The sequence below is a fragment of the Aristolochia californica genome, unplaced genomic scaffold (genome assembly GCF_029961685.1).
Source record: "Aristolochia californica isolate CCGP_79_NKW_82.1479 unplaced genomic scaffold, dmAriCali1.0.hap1 SCAF_9, whole genome shotgun sequence".
Taxonomy (NCBI): domain Eukaryota; kingdom Viridiplantae; phylum Streptophyta; class Magnoliopsida; order Piperales; family Aristolochiaceae; genus Aristolochia; species Aristolochia californica.
Genome location: NW_027182290.1, coordinates 4,357,958 through 4,376,719, shown reverse-complemented (window position 1 = coordinate 4,376,719; position 18,762 = coordinate 4,357,958). Strand labels below are relative to the sequence as shown.

Sequence of the window (18,762 nt, the reverse complement as noted above, 5' to 3'; positions counted from 1 at the left end):
CCAAAATTAAATGAGAGTCAAAGGAATGATTTAGAAATAATAAGACCTTCGATTTCCAAAAAGAAGAATTTACCCTAATTTCTTTCGAACCGAAGAGGTGAAGAGGTTGCAGAGGAGGGGGAGAAGTCGCCGAAAGTCGTCCAACAAGAGGAAGAGAGGTTCAACAAGCATATAATTGATGGAGGAAACGTAAATTCAAAATTCGACCCTAGTGAATTTATTTGCCTAAAACAAAAATTTACTTTCCCTCTTAATGGGTTTTTGTGCACTTTCCATAGTGCACTAACAGAGCCAACTCACTATGCGATTAAAAATCATGCAAAATAAATCCATATCACTGGGGGTAGAGTGGACTGTTTAAAGATTTGAACTCTTGTAAGTGAATATATGTTATTGACCATTGTGACAGATTTGGTTTGGTAGTTTATTGATACTATTTAGGCCTTTTCTTCAAACATCATACATGGTAGGAAAAGAGATCAGGAGATGCAGCACCAGTTTCATCAATCTGCTGGTGTTGGTCAGATGCCACAGATTGCAGATTAATCCATTCTTCACTATTTTCTCATTAGATAAGCAAAAGACAACTGGAACTTCCCTCTTTCCCCTACATGAAGAGTCTCCACATCTATTTCAGATCCATCTCTAAAGAAAGTGGGAGAAGAAGAAATAACAGAGTCGTCGCACACAACACAAAAAAAAAAAAAAAACATAACAGAGCTTTCCACAGACTAAAACATCAAGCCAATTTCCCTCCTCGGTCTAAGCAACCTTCACCTCAATGACCCTGGGCTTCTTAGGCTCCGGCGGTGGGAGCTTCTGGACCGTCACCGTTAGCACACCGTCCTGGCAAACGGCCGAGATGGCGTTGGTATCAGCATTGTCCGGCAAAGGGAATTTCCTCATAAATTTGCCGACCCTCCTCTCCATTCTAATATATTTGGCGTCCCTTTCATCTTCCCTCTTCCGCTCACCGCTGATGACCAACACGTTGTCGTCCTCCACATGAACCTTGATGTCGCCGCTCTTGAGACCGGGCATGTCGATGATGAAGGAATAGGAATTGGGATACTCCTTGACGTCCGCGGGAGTGGAGGCCATGGCCTTGGCGTCTCGGACGAAGATCCGCGTTGGAGCATTGAACGCCTTCTCCATCTCCTCCGGGTCATCCATCAGATGCTGAATTGTAGAGAATAGTGGGTTTTCGAAACCGAACGATCGAACATCCATTTGATTTTTTTTGCTGGGGGTGGGAGGTCGGAATAGGAAGCTGCAGAGTCGATTTCGCTGCAAAATCGAAGATGGAGCTTCAATTTATAGGTGAATAGAAGAAGGTTCTGGTCTTGCCGAAGCTCCGCTTCGAATTTCTCTCCAGAATGTGGTGGAAGCTTCGGAAAAAAAGTGAGATATAGCCAAATGACGAACATGCCCTCCTTTATTGACAAGAGCAAGTGATTTCCACACCCCGCGCAACATAGAACAATTGGCGGCGATAATAACGTTCTATACTGTTCTAGCTTTCAGATAGACTCCGGTCCGGTTTTGTAGATATAAAAGAGATCAGGTAGCGAATCGGACCTTTCAACTAATAATCAGAAAACCATAATATTATTTCTATTACATTATGTTGGTGAGATCATCTTTTTAATATTATATGTGGGTGATATTTTATGGTGAAAGTTTTCTCTCTCAAAACTTTTATATGAAAGATATGAATGGGGGTGTGTCCTACTTCATTGGCATTAAAAACCATAAAGATATATCCTAAGGTATCTTGAGTCTATATTAATATAGTCCTTTGACAAATTCAATATGTCAAATTGTTCACCCAGCTAAACCCGGAATGTTAAAAGTGGCCTTAGTTTGAATCAAGTAGCCGAATTTGATCGAATCAAGGTTCGGTGTGAAAGATTGCGAGCCAACTCATTAATTTAACGAGTCGGAGCTGGATTTGGGGGAGTCTGGACCAGAGCGCCAAGCGGAGCAGGACCGAGAGCGAAGGGGGAAATTTTTTTTCTCCCCTCATCATTGTTGAGCCCCTCCATCCACTGTTGTGGCCGCCTTTGTCTCCGTCGACGGTTGTGTCACTGACCGCCTTGTGCCTTTCCCTTGCCGTCAATTCTGTGGCCATCGCTCGATTTCTTCCCCCTCATCTGCCGTCGCTTTTGTTTCCATAGCAGCCATTATCTCCGACAAAAGTTTCTTGCCAGCACCACAGGTTCCTTCAACGTCGTTCCTCAATTCGATGAAAAACCAGAAGTAGAGATACCTAAGTTAAGGGGAGAAATAATTCCCCCCTCCCCCTGCGCGAAGATGATTTCACACGTGCGAGATCATTTTCACGCGAGGGAGGGGAGAGATTATTTCTCCCCTGTTCTGGTTTTCCGCCGAGACGACGCGAACGGAAGGGGGTTACGGTGTAAGAGAGGACCTATCGTCGGGGATGACGGCTACGACGGAGGCGGCGGCGGCGACAGAAGCGGTAGCAACGGAAACAGAAGCGACGGTTAGAAGAGGAAGAAATCTAACGGACGGCTACAGAGGCAATCGACAAGCAGCTGCGACGACGGTAGAGACAGCCCCCCCCCCCGTTCGCTCGCGATCCTGATACCGATCTGACTCACTTCAAGCCAGCTCACAAGAACCTGGCTTCAATCGAACTCAACTCGTTAAGGTAAACGAACCAATTTTGGTACTCAAACTCGGCTCGAGTTCGATAGATGACAAATCGAACTGAACCAATACTAAACCCCTTAACCAACTCACGAGCCAGCTCGAAGCCACCTCTACATGCCACCCCTACTTGTAAATCAACATTGAGATAAGGATCGTCAACATTGAGATAAAGATCGTGCCACCCCTGCTTGTAAGTCAACATTGAGATAAGGATCGTGCCACCCTTACTTGTAAGTCAACATTGAGATAAGGATCGTGCCACCCTTACTTGTAAGTCAACATTGAGATAAGGATATTTATCTTGAGATATATAAAACAATCACTATTACGTCAACTATGAAAGTTAAATTTGTTACATGTTTTCATAAGATTAATGGTTTTGGGTTTTGAGTTATTGATTCATTCTCTAAGCATGTTTAATTAGAAATTATCCCCATAATTCTTGTATTTTTCATTTACTTTCAAAATAATGTAAATAAATTGTAGGTGTTATTGCATGGAAGATTGTTGGATTTTATTTAATTAAATAAAATCCTTAAATATTATCGTTAAATTCACAATTACATTAAATAAAATCCTTAAATATTATCGTTATATTCACAATTACATGTTCAACAGCATTTAATTACAATTATTTTGTAATCAAACTGTTAAATAGTGAGATTACATCAGGTTCTGAAACAAAGGAAATGCTGTAGACAAGAACTCACTATTCGACTAAAAATGATGAAAAATAAATCCATGGTGGAGAGTGGACTGCTTAAAGATTTGAACTCCTAAGGGAAAATATGTCATTGACCATTGTGACAGAGATCAGGGGATGCAGCACCAGTACCATCAATCTGCTGGCGTTGATCAGATGCCAGAGAACACAGATTAATCCATTCTTCACTATTTTCGCATTAGATAGGCAAAAGACAACTGGAACTTCCCTCTTTCCCCAACATAAAGAGTCTCCACATCTATTTCAGATCCCTCTAAAGAAAGTGGGAGAAGAAGAAATAACAGAGTCGTCGCACACACCACAAAAAAAGAAGCTCATTATTGAAGAAGACATAACAGAGCTTTCCATAGACTAAAACATCAAACCAATTTCCCTCCTGGGTCTAAGCAACCTTCACCTCAATGACCCTGGGCTTCTTAGGCTCCGGCGGTGGGAGCTTCTGGACGGTCACCGTTAGCACACCGTCCTGGCAAACGGCCGAGATGGCGTTGGTGTCAGCATTGTCCGGCAAAGGGAATTTCCTCATAAATTTGCCGACCCTCCTCTCCATTCTGATATATTTGGCGTCCTTTTCATCTTCCCTCTTCCGCTCACCGCTGATGACCAACACGTTGTCGTCCTCCACATGAACCTTGATGTCGCCGCTCTTGAGGCCAGGCATGTCGATGATGAAGGAATAGGAATTGGGATACTCCTTGACGTCCGCGGGAGTGGAGGCCATTGCCTTGGCGTCTCGGACGAAGACTCGCGTTGGAGCATTGAACGCCTTCTCCATCTCCTCCGGGTCGCCCATCAGATGCTGAATTGTAGAAAATAATGGGTTTTCGAGACCGAACGATCGAACATCCATTTGATTTTTTATTTGTTTTTGCTGGGGGTACGGGGTAGGAGGTCGGAACAGGAAGCTACAGAGTCGATTTCGCTGCAGGATCGAAGATGGAGCTTCGATTTATAGGTGAAGAGAAGAAGGTTCTGGTCTTGCCGAAGCTCCGCTTCGAATTTCTCTCCAGAATGTGGTGGAAGCTTCGGGAAAAGTGAGATATAGCCAAATGACGAACATGCCCTCCGTTATTGACAAGAGTAAAAGTGATTTCCACACCCCGCGCAACATAGAACAATCGGCGGTCTCTCCTGGTCTGGCTTTCAAGGATGAGTAAAAACTTCTTATTTATGACGTGTAAATTATTTATTAATTCACAAATTATTCTTATCTTTGGAATTTAAATATCACTAAACCCCGTTAGTCCCCCTGATTAAAATTTATATCGTAAGTAACTTTAAAATATTTTCCTAAGATATTTATATATATATATATATATTTTTTTTTTTTTTTCAAGACATCTTCGATATTGGTGGCTTACTAAAAAATTACATAGAACATTATAGCAATTAACCCTAGTTAACTAAAATTTAATCAAATTTTTTTACATTTAAACCATCGTATGAAATATTAGGAAATATAGTTGTTGAACTTAAAAGTCTTCCACCATCTTGAACCTAATTTAAATGTAATTGTTAATATTAATGAAATGATAATTTAACAAACTTAGCTAAGGATTAACATAAGAATGAAAAAATAAATTATGTGAATATCAAATTAAGAATACATACCTTTATGTCAATATCTTTGTCCATATTGATAGTTATATTAGTATCTTCATTGATCATAAATAATGTTTAGGCCATGTTAGAGTAGCCAAAAGTCGTTAGTGCCTAGTGTAAGTGACGAGGGAAAGTGAGATACATTTAAAATACAAATGTATTTCACTTTCCCCTGTTTTAGGCATAATGGGAGGCAAAGTGAATTCAGAGGGGTCGAATGAGTGTTTCGAAGAAAAAAAACTTTCTCTCTCGCGACCTTCGGCGATTTCAATCGCCCTCTGTACGACCTATCTCCGACGCTTGACTCCCATCCTCTCGCCATCCCTAGCACCGACGACCTTCGGCGACATCTCTCCCCTCTCTGTAACCTCTCCGACTCCTCCCTCGCTCACGACCATCGGTAATTTCAATCGCCCCCTTTGCGACCTCTCCCCGACACTTGATTCTCTTCCTTTCACTGTCCCCATCACCAACAACCGTTGGCGACTTACCCTCTCTGACTCAATTCGGAAGAATATAGGATAAAATTCCTGTTCATCCATTGGTCTTATAGGTCTTTGTTTAGAGCATTAGCTATTAAAAATCATTATTAGTATTTAATAAAAACAATATATTTTACATAGTTAAACATATATGGGGGTATAACATGGTCTTCGTCTATGGTTGGCTTGGTTGAACAAGGAATAAAGAGTTTCGCTATGATAACTTTTGTTTACTATATAAGCATCTTATGCTTCATGCTTCATTTGTCGTGAAAATGAGTGTGTTTATGGTGGAAAACATTGTGAAAATAATAATAGAAGTAAAAATATAAACAGTGATAATAGTAATGATTTTGAGGATGATATGAATACTCACAGAAGCACTTGGAAGGAGTCATCTGCAAGAGAAAGAGCATCATGTTACAAAATTATTAATTATTATATTTTAATGCCACTAAATTTTTTTGTATTGTACTTAACAAATATATATTTTTTATATTAAAAAGATAATTAAGTTATAATTGTATTATTTTTATTTTTATTATTACAATATTTACGCTATGTAGTACAATATTTATATAATTATTTTATATTTAAATATTACATAATTAAAATTTGGTTAAAATTTTAATAATATAAAAATAAATATTTATTTAATTATATATTTAATATATTTTTATTTATTAGTTAATATTAATTTAATTTTCTAAAAATAAGATATATCAAAATATTTTATTACAATATTTATATAATTATTTATATTTAGATATTACATAATTAAAATTTAATTACAATTTTAACAATATAAAAATAAATATTTATTTAATTATACATTAAATATATTTTTATTTATTAATTAATATTAATTTAATTTTCTAAAAATAAGATATATCAAAATATTTTATTTAATAAATAATTTATCTACACTTACACCACACTTTACAATATACACTCACACAAAAACTTCACTTTCCACCACACTTTACTTTCCACCACACTTTACATTGTATATACTAACACAAAAACTTCACTGTCCAACAAAAATTTCACAAAAACTTCACACTACGCACAGTGACAGCAATAAATACTTTATATCTCATTTTCCCTAGGGAGAGTAATTTAAATTCCATCTCCCTTCCCCTAGGAAACATCTCATTTTCCCTAGGGAGAGTAATTTACATTCCATCGTACTTGCCCCTTCACTCACATTAACCCCCCCCTTATTATCCCACATTTTAAACATATCAAAACACAAGACCATGAACTCATAGACAGACTTCGATTTTACACAAGCAGCTAAACGAAGAACACGAAACAAAACAGAACAAAACACAAGAAATAAGGGATAACTTGGACACTCAGGCAACCTTTACTTCCACTTTCTTGGCCTTCTTCGGCTCCGGCGGTGGAAGCTTTTCAACCGTCACCGTCAGGACTCCGTCCTGAGCAACAGCAGTTATCGCTTCAGTATTGGCATTATCGGGTAGCTGAAACTTCCTCATATGCTTCCCGACTCTTCTTCCCTTCTTTATGTACTTCACGTCCTTCTCCTCCTCCCTCTTCCTCTCCCCGCTGACGACCAACGTCTTGTCCTCCACCTGCACCTTGATTTCGCTGGATTTGACGCCAGGCATGTCGACGACGAAGACATACGAGTTGGGATACTCTTTCACGTCGGCGGGAGTGGAAGCCATAGCCTTGGCGTCTCGGACATAGGCCTTGGTCGGGGCATTGTAGGTCTTCTCCAGTTCGTCGGGGAAGTCCATAATGTGGTGGAGGGTGGAGATGAGGGGCTCCTCCAGGCCGAACGCTCGTAGATCCATGATCAGCTTAAACGAAAGGCTCGATCCCTTTCTCTGAGATAATTCTTCTCGGTGAGTTTACCAGACGGCGATTCAGGGCTTTTATAGGAGAAAGAAGGAAGATTCTGGGTGGGACGAGATACGGAGGATAGTTTCTTCTCGGAGCTGCTTCTGGATAGTTCTCCGGTAGACGTCCTCGTCACGTTGAAGTTATAAGGGACACTTGGAGTCTCTTTCTGGAACTGCTGCGACACTTGTTTTGTGGTTCATAAATAATTAAATATTTGATTAAGAAATAATTTCATAATTTTTTAATTTTTAATAAAAAATTATATGTTCTTGATTAAATTATGCATAAGTTACGATTTGTATAGTTTTATTGGAAAATTTATAAAATACTTATTTTAAAAAATATTTAATAAAATACCTAATTTTAAATATCCAAAGACTATAATGGGCTTTAATGATATAGCTATTTCTTTGGGCTTTTATGGGTAACGGTGGGCCTCTGTAAAAGGTAATTTCACGCGGCATCCGGGACCAAATGTGCAAATCGTTACACGCGAGGTAACCTAGCTCTCTATTCCCTGCAATATTTGATGTGCCGGATGGCCTCTCGATCCTTCTTTCCCTTTGGCCATGGCCATTCCTCTGCACCATTTCCTTCAACAACAACAGCAGCAGCAACAAAAACCTGCTTTCAGGTACCTTAAAAGCCCTGTTCCTTTTTTTTTTTTTTTTGTATCGAAGGATAAAGAAAAAGTTGTTACGGAAATCTAGAAATCTAGAAATCAGATACTATCTGATTTTTTGTTTCCTTTGGTTTGATTTTTGGTTTATCCATTAAACATTCAGGAATCCACTGACTTCCGATGGCCAAATTTTCTTCAGTCCTCAAAATTTCACCGATCCTCAGTACCCCCCCTCATGTAATGTCTCTCCTTTTCAGTTTTTGTCTTGGTTTTTATCGTTCTTTTTATCATACTTATTTTTCAGTTCTATTTTAATTTTTTCCTTTTGGGATACGGTAGTTCATGTGGTTGGTCTTGCTCCGGGGGCTGTGCCGGCTATAGATGCCGGCGTTGACCTTCAATGGACCAATTTGGAAACGAAGAAGAAGAAATTGAAGGAACAGGAGCTTCTCGAGAACTCTCAGATCTCATCGGTGGATTTCTTGCAAACCCGGTCTGTTTCGACGGGGCTAGCGTTATCCCTCGATGATAGGAGGATGGCTTCGTCTTCTGGAGAGTCGCCGTTGATGTCACTCCTGGACGAGGATATTGATCATGAGATCCAGAGGCAGGACGCTGAGATGGATCGTTTTATCAAATTGCAGGTTTGTACCCACTGGTTTTTTCTTTTAAAAGAATGGGAATGCCGAGTTCTTTTATGGGTTTAGGGTTTTATGATTGGAAAGCAGGATAAGGTTTTCGCTTGGTTTTCTATGAGTAATTCTCACTGATTTTTGTTGAAAATTTTTCTTTGTATCTGTGTATGTTTCTCCTTGAACTAGATCTTCTGAACGGAAAGACAAGTTAAGTGCATATGTATCATCTACATCTGACTGTTGCTCTCTATTCCACTGTCCTGATTACTGTAGAATTCCTTTCTTTATTTGCTACTGCTCACCATTGATTTACTGCCATGTGAAGGAAGCAACTCAGTTCATCATTTGTAGTATCCTCATTCAATTAATCTATGTTCGTTCAATTAATGACCAGAGTTCTTCGTAATGTTTTACCCTTATATCTATTTACTTGTCATTGTTTAGCTTAGATTGTCTGTCAACAGCAGAAGAGGTGGCCTGACATCTCCTTTTACACTCTTGATTGATGTGGAAGAAGTTTGTTTTAGTTTTTCATGATTAAACATTATTCAAAAGCCTTCAGGAAAAAAAAAAAAACAGCTATTATAAGTTGAACTACCCTGCAAATTAGGGGGCACGTTTCTTTACTCCTTTCTCTAGGTTGAACAGTGATGGACTTGGCATAAAAAAGGTGGGATTAAAAACAAAATCAGGTGATGGACTTAGGAGAAAAAAAAAAAGTGGTATTAAAAACAAAATCAGGTGATGGACTTATAGTGAGGAACCAGCTTGATATTGCACATCTTATCTACACCTGATTGCTCTCTTACTCTTTTGCCTGGTTGATGTTGAAATTATTTTTTTCAGTATTTGTTATTTAACTGGGCTAAATACCAGCTAGGGAAGCTGACTACTTCATTTGGTTGAGCCATGTCAAGAATGTAGCACTCTCACTACTATAAATGTAGGTTTCTTCATGTATTTTCCATAGAATGATCAAGTCATGATCTAGTCAATATTCTGTCCATTCATTGCCTGTCTTGGATTTTTGGCTTATTGATGATTAAATAATACTTCTAAAAATGATTGAATAATGTGCATTGGCTTAAACAGGAAAAGGAGCAAGATCTGTCTTTCATCTGTTTGTTTAATATCTTGACAAACTTCTGTTATTTTGCTACTTCATTTTTTAAATGTTGGTCTATTTGGTATTCATTAATCTACTTTTTTTCTCTCTTTTAACAAAATGATATTTAGTCTCCTGCTCTATTTATATCATTTCGGTTTCTAATGGCTCAGTGCATTGGTTTTTGTTTTTTCATATTGCCGTGGTTGAGTATTTATAAGACCCACTTAACTATGTTGCTTCAACAAGACACTGTTTTGGATGACGTAATGAACCCTTTCTTGTATAGTCTGGGGTCTTGTATCATTTATTGAACTTTTGATATGAGGTTTCAATGCTTCTTCTGCCAACCAAGTTTCCTACTACTCTTTTAATTTAATATTTATAAACATCTGTGCAGTTTTTGATCTATAACTTTCCTAATGTTTCATGAAAATCATTTTGTTTTTTGAATGACACAACCGTAAAACCATTATTCACTGATAATTTTTGGAAATTTAATATTGAAACCTCAGAACAGTGAATTAAGAAGTATGCTAATTTTACCTCTACCGGTCAACAGGGTGAGAGATTGAGGCAGGCAATTGTAAAGAAGGTTCAGGCTAATCAGTTACAAACCCTTTCAAATGCTGAAGAAAGGATCCTTCAAAAGCTTCGAGATAAAGAAGCGGAAGTAGAGGACATTAACAAGAAGAACATGGAACTTGAAGAACGGATGAAGCAGCTAGCTGTAGAAGCTGGGACATGGCAGCACCGTGCAAAATGCAACGAGAATATGATTACTGCCCTCAAATTTAATCTCCAACAGGTTTTCGCTCAGAGTCGAGACAGCAAAGAAGGGTGTGGAGACAGTGAGGTAGATGACACAGCTTCGTGCTGTAATGGCGGACCCACGATTGATTTCCATCTATTAGTTAACAAGGAAAACAAGGATTTGAAGGAGTTGATGACTTGTAAAGTTTGCAGAGTTAATGAGGTCTGCATGCTTTTGTTACCCTGCAGGCATCTCTGCCTGTGCAAGGACTGTGAGAGTAAGCTAAGCTTTTGTCCTCTCTGTCAGTCCTCAAAGTTTATCGGCATGGAGGTCTATATGTGATCACTTGACGGTTGCTTGCTTATGGTATAAAATTGGAAGTGTTTGATACTGTCAAATGTCAATCTTGATGATTATGTGAAAGATTCCTTATTTTTCCTGGGTCACCTCTCCATCTGACTGACTTTGCTCTCTGCTCTCTGTATCGATGGAGCTGACATCTTGGTAAATATGTCTTATATGTTTCAGTGTTAACTGAGCATTTGATTCAGGATCAATATATCCATATATTTTATACTACCTTTATAATTAGCACTTCAAAATAAAAAAATTATTTTCGAGGAAAATTTTCATTTAAATTTCACTGGTTTTTAAAAAGATAAAAAAAGACAATTTTATGCATCTTGCCAACATCATTTTGATTTGATATGAGACCAAGTTAATAGGATATTGAGGGCAGGCCATTTTGGCTGGTTGCAAATAACATTTAGTTGACCAATTGTCTAAATACACACTAACACAAACAAGTGATTCAACTTTACTTATGGAATTAAAAGTACAGTGAAAAGTGCAAATAGATATTTTATTAATCAAATATTTTGGTAGATATGACTTTTATAATTTTTACTTAATTTTTATTAATATATATATTATATTTAATAATTAAACAAATATTTACTTTTATAATATAAAAATTGTAATCAAATTATAAATTTGTAATATCTAAATATCAAATAGTTATATAAAAATAATATTTTATTATATAAAGTTAGTCTATTAATTCTTAGTACTTAAATTTTTTATTAATAAACTAAGATAGATTTTAACTTGAAAATTTTAATAAATAATAAATAATTAAATTAATTATTTTATTAATTAAATATATATAAATAAAATAATATAACACAAAGTTAGTCTAATTATTAATAATTAAGTTAATAATATCAAAATAATATAATATATGAACTAAATATATAAAAAGTAAAATCATTACACAAATACTTACTTTTATAATATAAAAATAGTTAAAAATAATAATTATTTTTAAAGTGATTAAATGCTCACTCTTAAACTATTCATTATCCAACGCACTACATAAACAATGTAATAATAAAAATAAAAATAACACAAATATAACTCAATCAAATATTTAATACAAAAAAAACTACAGTTGTACATGCAAAATACAACAAAAAATCTTTAATTTCATTAAAACATAATAATCAATAATTTTGCCACATTTGAATGGCTAATACATCTAAAAAATACAATGCTCTTACAGATTATACTTCTTTGCGTGTCCACGTCATCCTTAAAATCATCACCACAATTATTATCTTCATCTTCATTTGCACTGTTATATTGACAATGTTTTCCACCGGAATCATCACTTGAATCATATTCTTCATCTTCAAATAAATCCATGTAATTCTCTATGCGTATATAATAATGCTATATACAACAAGCAATTACAATTTTTACCTAAACATCAAAATCAAAAGGATAAGCATATTTTAATACAAATATATAACAAACTATAATTCATAAATTCAAAGGAATTAAGAATATCAACAAACATACAAATAGCCAAGCTCAATAGTTTTTTTTACAACATTGGATCAATTCGTCCGTCGTCGAAGAAATAAAAGATTTAGGTGACTTTGTCTGAAAAACGGAAGATGACATAGGCATGCCTTGAGCCTATATTTACATATATTTTGTTCCAAAACAAAATATGCAATCTGAATTTATAGCACCTTGAACACAAAAGCACCCTACTAGCAACATAATGCATACCAACAATACAACAAAAATATGTAAGTATAAACACTGTGATCAAATAATAATAGTATCCCGATGAAGTAACAAAAGAATGACCATTTAAAAAAAAAAAACTGTATAAGAAGAATGAAACCAGATAGTGTTCACAGAAAAAAGTACCTCTAGGATATGAAGGCAAGAATTTTGGGGCAGCTCAACATTTACAACCGCAGATCTGATTCCAAACTGAAAGGGAGCATATAAATCATCTGTTATAGGAATTATAAAGCATTCAACCCCATTGAACAAATGCTATTATTGGAAGGGGATGCTAATACACACACTTCTTTCTTTCCATTGCTTTTGCTTGTAGAAGCTCTAACAAAATTAAGTCTCTTCAAATTAATGAGGAATTAGCTCTGATCGACAATCTATCACAAGTGAAATTCATAATTTTTTTTCACGGAAATATACAAAAAAGAATGTCATAATCGTCGATTCATTGATTCTCTTCCTTTAAATATGATTTCTTATGCTCTCATTCACAATGAAAGAGATTGGGTGCAGTGTTGAAATGCCTTAGGATAAAGCTCCTGATGGCTTTATTGGAAAAAAAATTCAGAGCTTCATGGGGTTCTATGGCTGAAGATATTTCTACAAAGATGGCTGTTTTCTACTCTTAAAGGAATTTCTTATAGAAATATGAGTGCTTCGTTCATTGTTTTGCTGCCAAAGAATGCCTCTATTCAGAAGGTATCCAATCTTAGACCAATTAGCTTAATATCGGGAGCTTATAAAATTCTCTCTCAGGGTACTAGCCCATAGGTGATAATCTGTCATGCGTAATATCATCAGCAAGGAACAAAGCTCATTCATGAAAGGAAGAATGATTTTGGAAGCAGCAAAACACAAGTTCATGGTTTAATTTCACCTTCTTTTCTCCACTGTAACTTGATTCCACCGAGGAGAAAATGTCTCTTCACCCCCCTCCCCCTCTGAGCAGCAATGTTTTATATGAGGAAAACCACGAGTGAAGTACACAAGACAAAAAAACTGCAGAAATCAAAGTTGAGGCCTAAAAAACAGATTATAAGCTAGTTGGAGAAAAATCAAAAAAAGAGCAGAATCAACAAAAATTTACAGATTCAAATAGGTGTTGAACAGGCAATTTTGTACAAATCCAATGAAGGATAGAACACCCCGTGGAATCAAATCTGCCGATAATACAGAAGAAAGAGATCATTCAAATCCAAATACTTTTGAAATTACCCTAAGAAAGAACTCGGTCACATAAAAAAATTAGACTCAAGATAACTTGCTAGACAATTTACAAGTGGCTTAACAATTAAAGACAAAAAAATCAGCTTAAATCAAAAAAACAATTAATAAGTGTTAAAAAAACATTGATCCCTTCTTTCTAACTAAAACCTTTAGTAACAGGTCTAACTTTGGAACTTTTTTATCGACCCATCAGGATTATGTTTCCTTTTGAAAATCCATTTGCATCCAATTCCCATTTCACTTTTTAACTACTTCTTCCCACAAGGATGTTTTAGTAGATTTCATTGCTTATATAAAAGTCAATAGGCTTAGGTACTAGAGATGTTTTGCTTAAATTGTTACTACAGCCGAAGTAGTAACATTTGCAATAAATGTCAATTGTAATTGGGAAAATGGAAGATTTGAATTGGTCATTCCATTCTACTCTACAGCGGGAGTTTCTAAATAAACTGCATGTATTTTACAACTTTTCAGGACAGTAACAATATTACAATACCGATAAAGACAGCACCATACTGTAACTGTAATAAAATTATTCTTTCTTGTAGCATGGTGGTTAATCATTCGTCTTGTACTTCCAGAGATCGTCCATTCCTACAAGTAACTTTCAATCTTCAAATTTGAAATTTAAATGGAAGAATGGAAAACAATTAAGGAACCAGACCTAGTCTAGTTGCTCTTAACCATGAAGAAAGCTTTCACTTCCTTCGAACAGAATTTTAAACTTTTTTGTTTCCCTCCTTTCCTACTGGTTTAAGATTTTAAATGGTCACAAATCATTTGCATTTTCATATAAGAGTAAATTTTTTTCTCCCTCTCCGGGCAAATTTGTTCTCATATGTTGGTCTCAAGATCCATAACAAGTTAATTTTTATGATAACAAATACTTAAACAACTAATGATGAAGTTTGAGTGAGCTAAAATGAGACAAAAAAACCTCATACAGAAAATCGATAGAACATTTGTCCAACCGATAATAACTGTTCAGACACCCCATATATAAAGGATTGAATGACAGCTCAAGATCAAAGACTGACCATCTAAGCACCTGCTCCAATACAGGACGATGAAAATGAAGAATACAAAATTCGTCATCACTTTCATTTAATCACTAATACAATGGCGATAATATATACAACATAAGATGATGAATAAAAATCAACCCCTTTGTGGCAGAGCAGGGACAAGGTTGAAAAAAGATAATATATACAGGGTTGAAAAATCATCCTCAAAATGAGGCAGAGCAGGGACAAGGTTGAGGGGCGGGGTTGGGTTTTCTAAACCTGCACTATTGGCATCCTATTAGCAGTATTTTATGGGTACACTCTATTCAAACAACCCCTTTGTCTAGACCATCTTCTTTCCTTCTATTACTTGTACCTATACTTTGTGTTTTCACTGGATTTAACAATCATTCATCTCACCCATTTAGTCCTAGAATTTTTGTTATCATTAAAACAACTTGAATGGAGATCTTGAGATCAACACCTAATTCTCCTTCCATCGCAGCTTTAACCTTCCTACACCAAAACCCACATAAAAATCCTCTCTTCCACTATATACATCACATGCATTAGGTCCCTAAGCCCCATACCTTTGCCTAAATGTAAGATCATAAATACTCCTTGATGAGATTCACCAGGTCCTCATCAGAAAGGATTGATACCAAGACATCCAGATCCCCCATTGGCACCTCCGAAGTGGTCGCCAAGTCTAGCTCAGCCTCGAGAACCTTGCTTTGAGAAACCCTGTTGCAATGTTTGATCAGAAATCACTAACGACAAGCAACTGCAAAAGCCTTTCCTCAAGAATACAAATGAGAGGTTCCTAGTGTGGTTCATAGCTGAGATCAAGCTGATTGGAGTAGAGAAACAAAAGGACTGCCATTGTCTGACACCGGAAAACTTCACTACCCTTAGTACCAAAGTTCATTGTTCTCATGCCATTGATGAAATTCATAATTCCTGAAAGGCTCACGTTGCTGATGCTGCTGCTGATAAGCAGAGACAATAGCAAAAGTTCCCTATTCTTATCGTGGTAGCCCAGTATCCTTAGATGCTCACCTATCTTTGTCTTCATGCTGCATATGCTGATGAGACTAGGGGGTATTAAATAAAAAGCATGTTAGCAGGTCTTACAAATAACAACTTACAAGAGCTCATTTCCTATCTTTATCTTGAGTCCTGCGAGAACTTTACACAACATGGTATCATCCCAAACATCAAACACTAAAAAGGACCATAAACGTGACCAATATAAGACAAGAAAATCTGCAATCAAAACTGACCAGCAATTGCTGAGTTTGCTACCTGAATCACGCCTAGAGATGGCTTCCTGATCTATGAGATCATAGCATCCTCTAGAATTGGTTGGCTGTTTTATAAAGTAGAAAAGCAGCAGCCGAGATCTTGCAATGGTAGAACATCCAGTGACAGTCCTCTCTGGAATCTTTATCGAAAACCAGCTTTCAAGCTGTTAAGTTGGGTCCAAGGCCATATCCCATAATGACTAGTCAACTTAGGAAACCTCTTTTCCAACTAATAAACTCAATATCTTTGTACTCAGTAATCCATGTGGGACTATTCCTTAACACTCCCCCTCATGTGTATAAAGATATTGAGCATCAGTAATCCCAGCTTGTCATTAAAGGATACATGTTCACGTCTCCCCAAAGGCTTGATAAATATATCTCCCAACTGGTCTGAAGACTTTACATAAGGAGTTACCACCTTCCGCTGCATAACCGCATCTCTAATGAAGTGGCAGTCAACCTCTATATGTTTCGTTCTCTCATGGAATACAGGGTTGTTGGCAATAAAAATGGTTGCCTGGTTATCACAATTCATAACCATAGGGTCAAGTAACATAAAACCAAACTCAAGAAGCACACACTTAATCCACATAAGCTCGCTAACTGTATGAGTCATTGCTCAATACTCGGCCTCTGCACTGGACCTAGCCACAACTGTCTGTTTCTTACTTTTCCAACTTATCAGGTTGTCTCCAACAAAACAACAGTAGCCTGATGTAGAACGTCTATCCATCTTACACCCAGCATAATCGGCATCAGAATACCCTTGAACTTGTATTTTAACAAACATCACTATAAGCAACAAGTTTAAGGGATGAACCGCTAGGAAAGAATAACCCGCAAGTAGGAGAACCTCGAAGATAGTGGATGATGCGTCAAACTGTAGCAATATGGAGATGCCGAGGAGAGGACATAAACTGACTGACCTGATGAACTGCATATGAGATATCGGGGCGGGTAGTGGTCAAGTAGTTGAGACTCCCAACTAGGCACCGATAGAGAGTAGGGTCATCTAGAGGTCCCCTTCATCTTTCCTATATTTGATATTTTCCTCCATAGGAGAATCAACCGAAGAAGTGTCCTCCAAACCAGCCAAGGTAGTAATATTTTGAATATACTTATGCTGGTTTAAGAAAATACCATTGGCCCGATGATGTACTTCCAGTCCTAAGAAGTAGGTGAGCTGGCCAAGATCTTTCATATGAAAAATGGCATGCAACAGTTGCTGAACCTTAGTAATCAAACCACTGTCAGTGCCTGTAATTCTAATATCATCCACATAAACCAAGAGAAGGACTATACCTGATGCAGACTTGCGGAAGAAGAGAGAAGAATCATACTGACTTTGTGTAAACCTGAAGGTAAGAAGCGTACTGCAAAACTTCTCAAACCAAGCTCAAGGAACTTGCTTGAGTCCACATAGAGAACGCCTTAGCTTACAGACATCATGAGGAGAAGACATAATCATACTAGAGGGAACCTTCATGTAAATTTCTTCTTGAAGATCACCATGAAGAAAGGCGTTCTTCACATCCACCTGATGTAATTGCCACGACTGGGAAGCAGCAATAGCTAAGATGGTTCAAACAGTGGTCAATTTGGCAACAGGAGCAAATGTCTCCTCATAATCAATCCCATATTCCTGTTTGTTGCCCAGAGCTACTAGGCGAGCTTTGTACCGATCCAAAGAGCCATCAGAATGAAGTTTTACAAAGAAAACCCATTTACTCCCAAGAGGCTTGATTGTAGGGGGGCAAGGAACAATATCGCAAGTGTGATTCTCCTCAAGTGCTCGAAGTTCTGTTTGCATTGCATTTTGTCAACACTCATAGTCCATGGCTTGTTTGTAGCTTGAGGGAATGGAAATAGAGGATCAAGTAGCCACAAGAGAGACAATGGAGGAGAAACCATATCAATGAGGGGGCCGAGAAAGGTGAGTAGACCGGAGAAGAGTGGTGGAAGTAGGAGCAAGAGTACGAGCAGGCGCCTGGTCAAGATCGTGAGGGGGCACAGAGAAAGTGGAACCAGACTCATGTCGACCACGTCTTCCATATACAAAACCAAGTTTGAACCTTTCCACAATTGTCCGGGAATCAGAAAAGCTCGGCAGAAGAGATAAAGATGTAGATGGCAGCTCAACATGAGATGGAAAGAAATATTGATTTTCAAATAAAACCACATTCCTAGAAACACGTATACGACGAGCATTCATAACAAACATAACCCTTTTGAAGTATAGCATAACCAAGAAAAGCACACTTAACAGATCGAGTTGTAAGTTTATGTCGTTCATGAGCAGGGAGATGCACAAAACAAACACAACCAAAGGTCTGAAAATCAGAATATGAAGGAGAATGGCCAAACATCTTAAAAAAAGGAGAAACATGTTGTAATGTAGGAGAGGGTAAGCGATTGATCAAATAAACTGAAGTAGAAAGAGCTTCACACCAAAAACGAGGAACAAATGATTCAAGTAAAAGAGTTTTTACCACATCAAGAAGGTGACGATTTTTCCTCTCAATAATACCGTTTTGTTGTGGTGACGAAGGACAACAATGTTGACAGACGATCCCTTTGCTTTGAAGAAAGTCCTAAAACTCATTAGACATGTATTCACCGCCAGAATCAGTGCGCAAGACCCTCATGCTGGCAAAGAAT

The 18,762-nt window shown here is 37.2% G+C and overlaps 4 protein-coding genes across 4 annotated transcripts; 1 reads left to right on the top strand and 3 right to left on the bottom strand.

Annotated features, from left to right (window-relative positions):
- Window positions 1-535: 535 nt before the first annotated feature.
- LOC137940427 (17.3 kDa class II heat shock protein-like) lies at window positions 536-1,299 on the bottom strand. The gene has a single exon (XM_068785487.1). The coding sequence runs from the start codon at window positions 1,228-1,230 to the stop codon at window positions 763-765; it is 468 nt and encodes a 155-aa protein (XP_068641588.1). The 5' UTR covers window positions 1,231-1,299; the 3' UTR covers window positions 536-762.
- A 2,137-nt stretch (window positions 1,300-3,436) lies between these two features.
- Window positions 3,437-4,333, bottom strand: LOC137941113 (17.3 kDa class II heat shock protein-like). Its single transcript, XM_068786378.1, has one exon. The coding sequence runs from the start codon at window positions 4,248-4,250 to the stop codon at window positions 3,783-3,785; it is 468 nt and encodes a 155-aa protein (XP_068642479.1). The 5' UTR covers window positions 4,251-4,333; the 3' UTR covers window positions 3,437-3,782.
- A 2,252-nt stretch (window positions 4,334-6,585) lies between these two features.
- LOC137941114 (17.1 kDa class II heat shock protein-like) lies at window positions 6,586-7,377 on the bottom strand. Its single transcript, XM_068786379.1, has one exon. It carries the CDS (start codon window positions 7,305-7,307, stop codon window positions 6,843-6,845), a length of 465 nt encoding a protein of 154 aa, XP_068642480.1. The 5' UTR covers window positions 7,308-7,377; the 3' UTR covers window positions 6,586-6,842.
- A 509-nt stretch (window positions 7,378-7,886) lies between these two features.
- Window positions 7,887-10,911, top strand: LOC137941185 (probable BOI-related E3 ubiquitin-protein ligase 2). Its single transcript, XM_068786490.1, has 4 exons — window positions 7,887-7,990; window positions 8,142-8,215; window positions 8,318-8,622; window positions 10,281-10,911. The coding sequence occupies exons 1-4, from the start codon at window positions 7,926-7,928 to the stop codon at window positions 10,812-10,814; spliced, it is 978 nt and encodes a 325-aa protein (XP_068642591.1). The 5' UTR covers window positions 7,887-7,925; the 3' UTR covers window positions 10,815-10,911.
- Window positions 10,912-18,762: the final 7,851 nt, after the last annotated feature.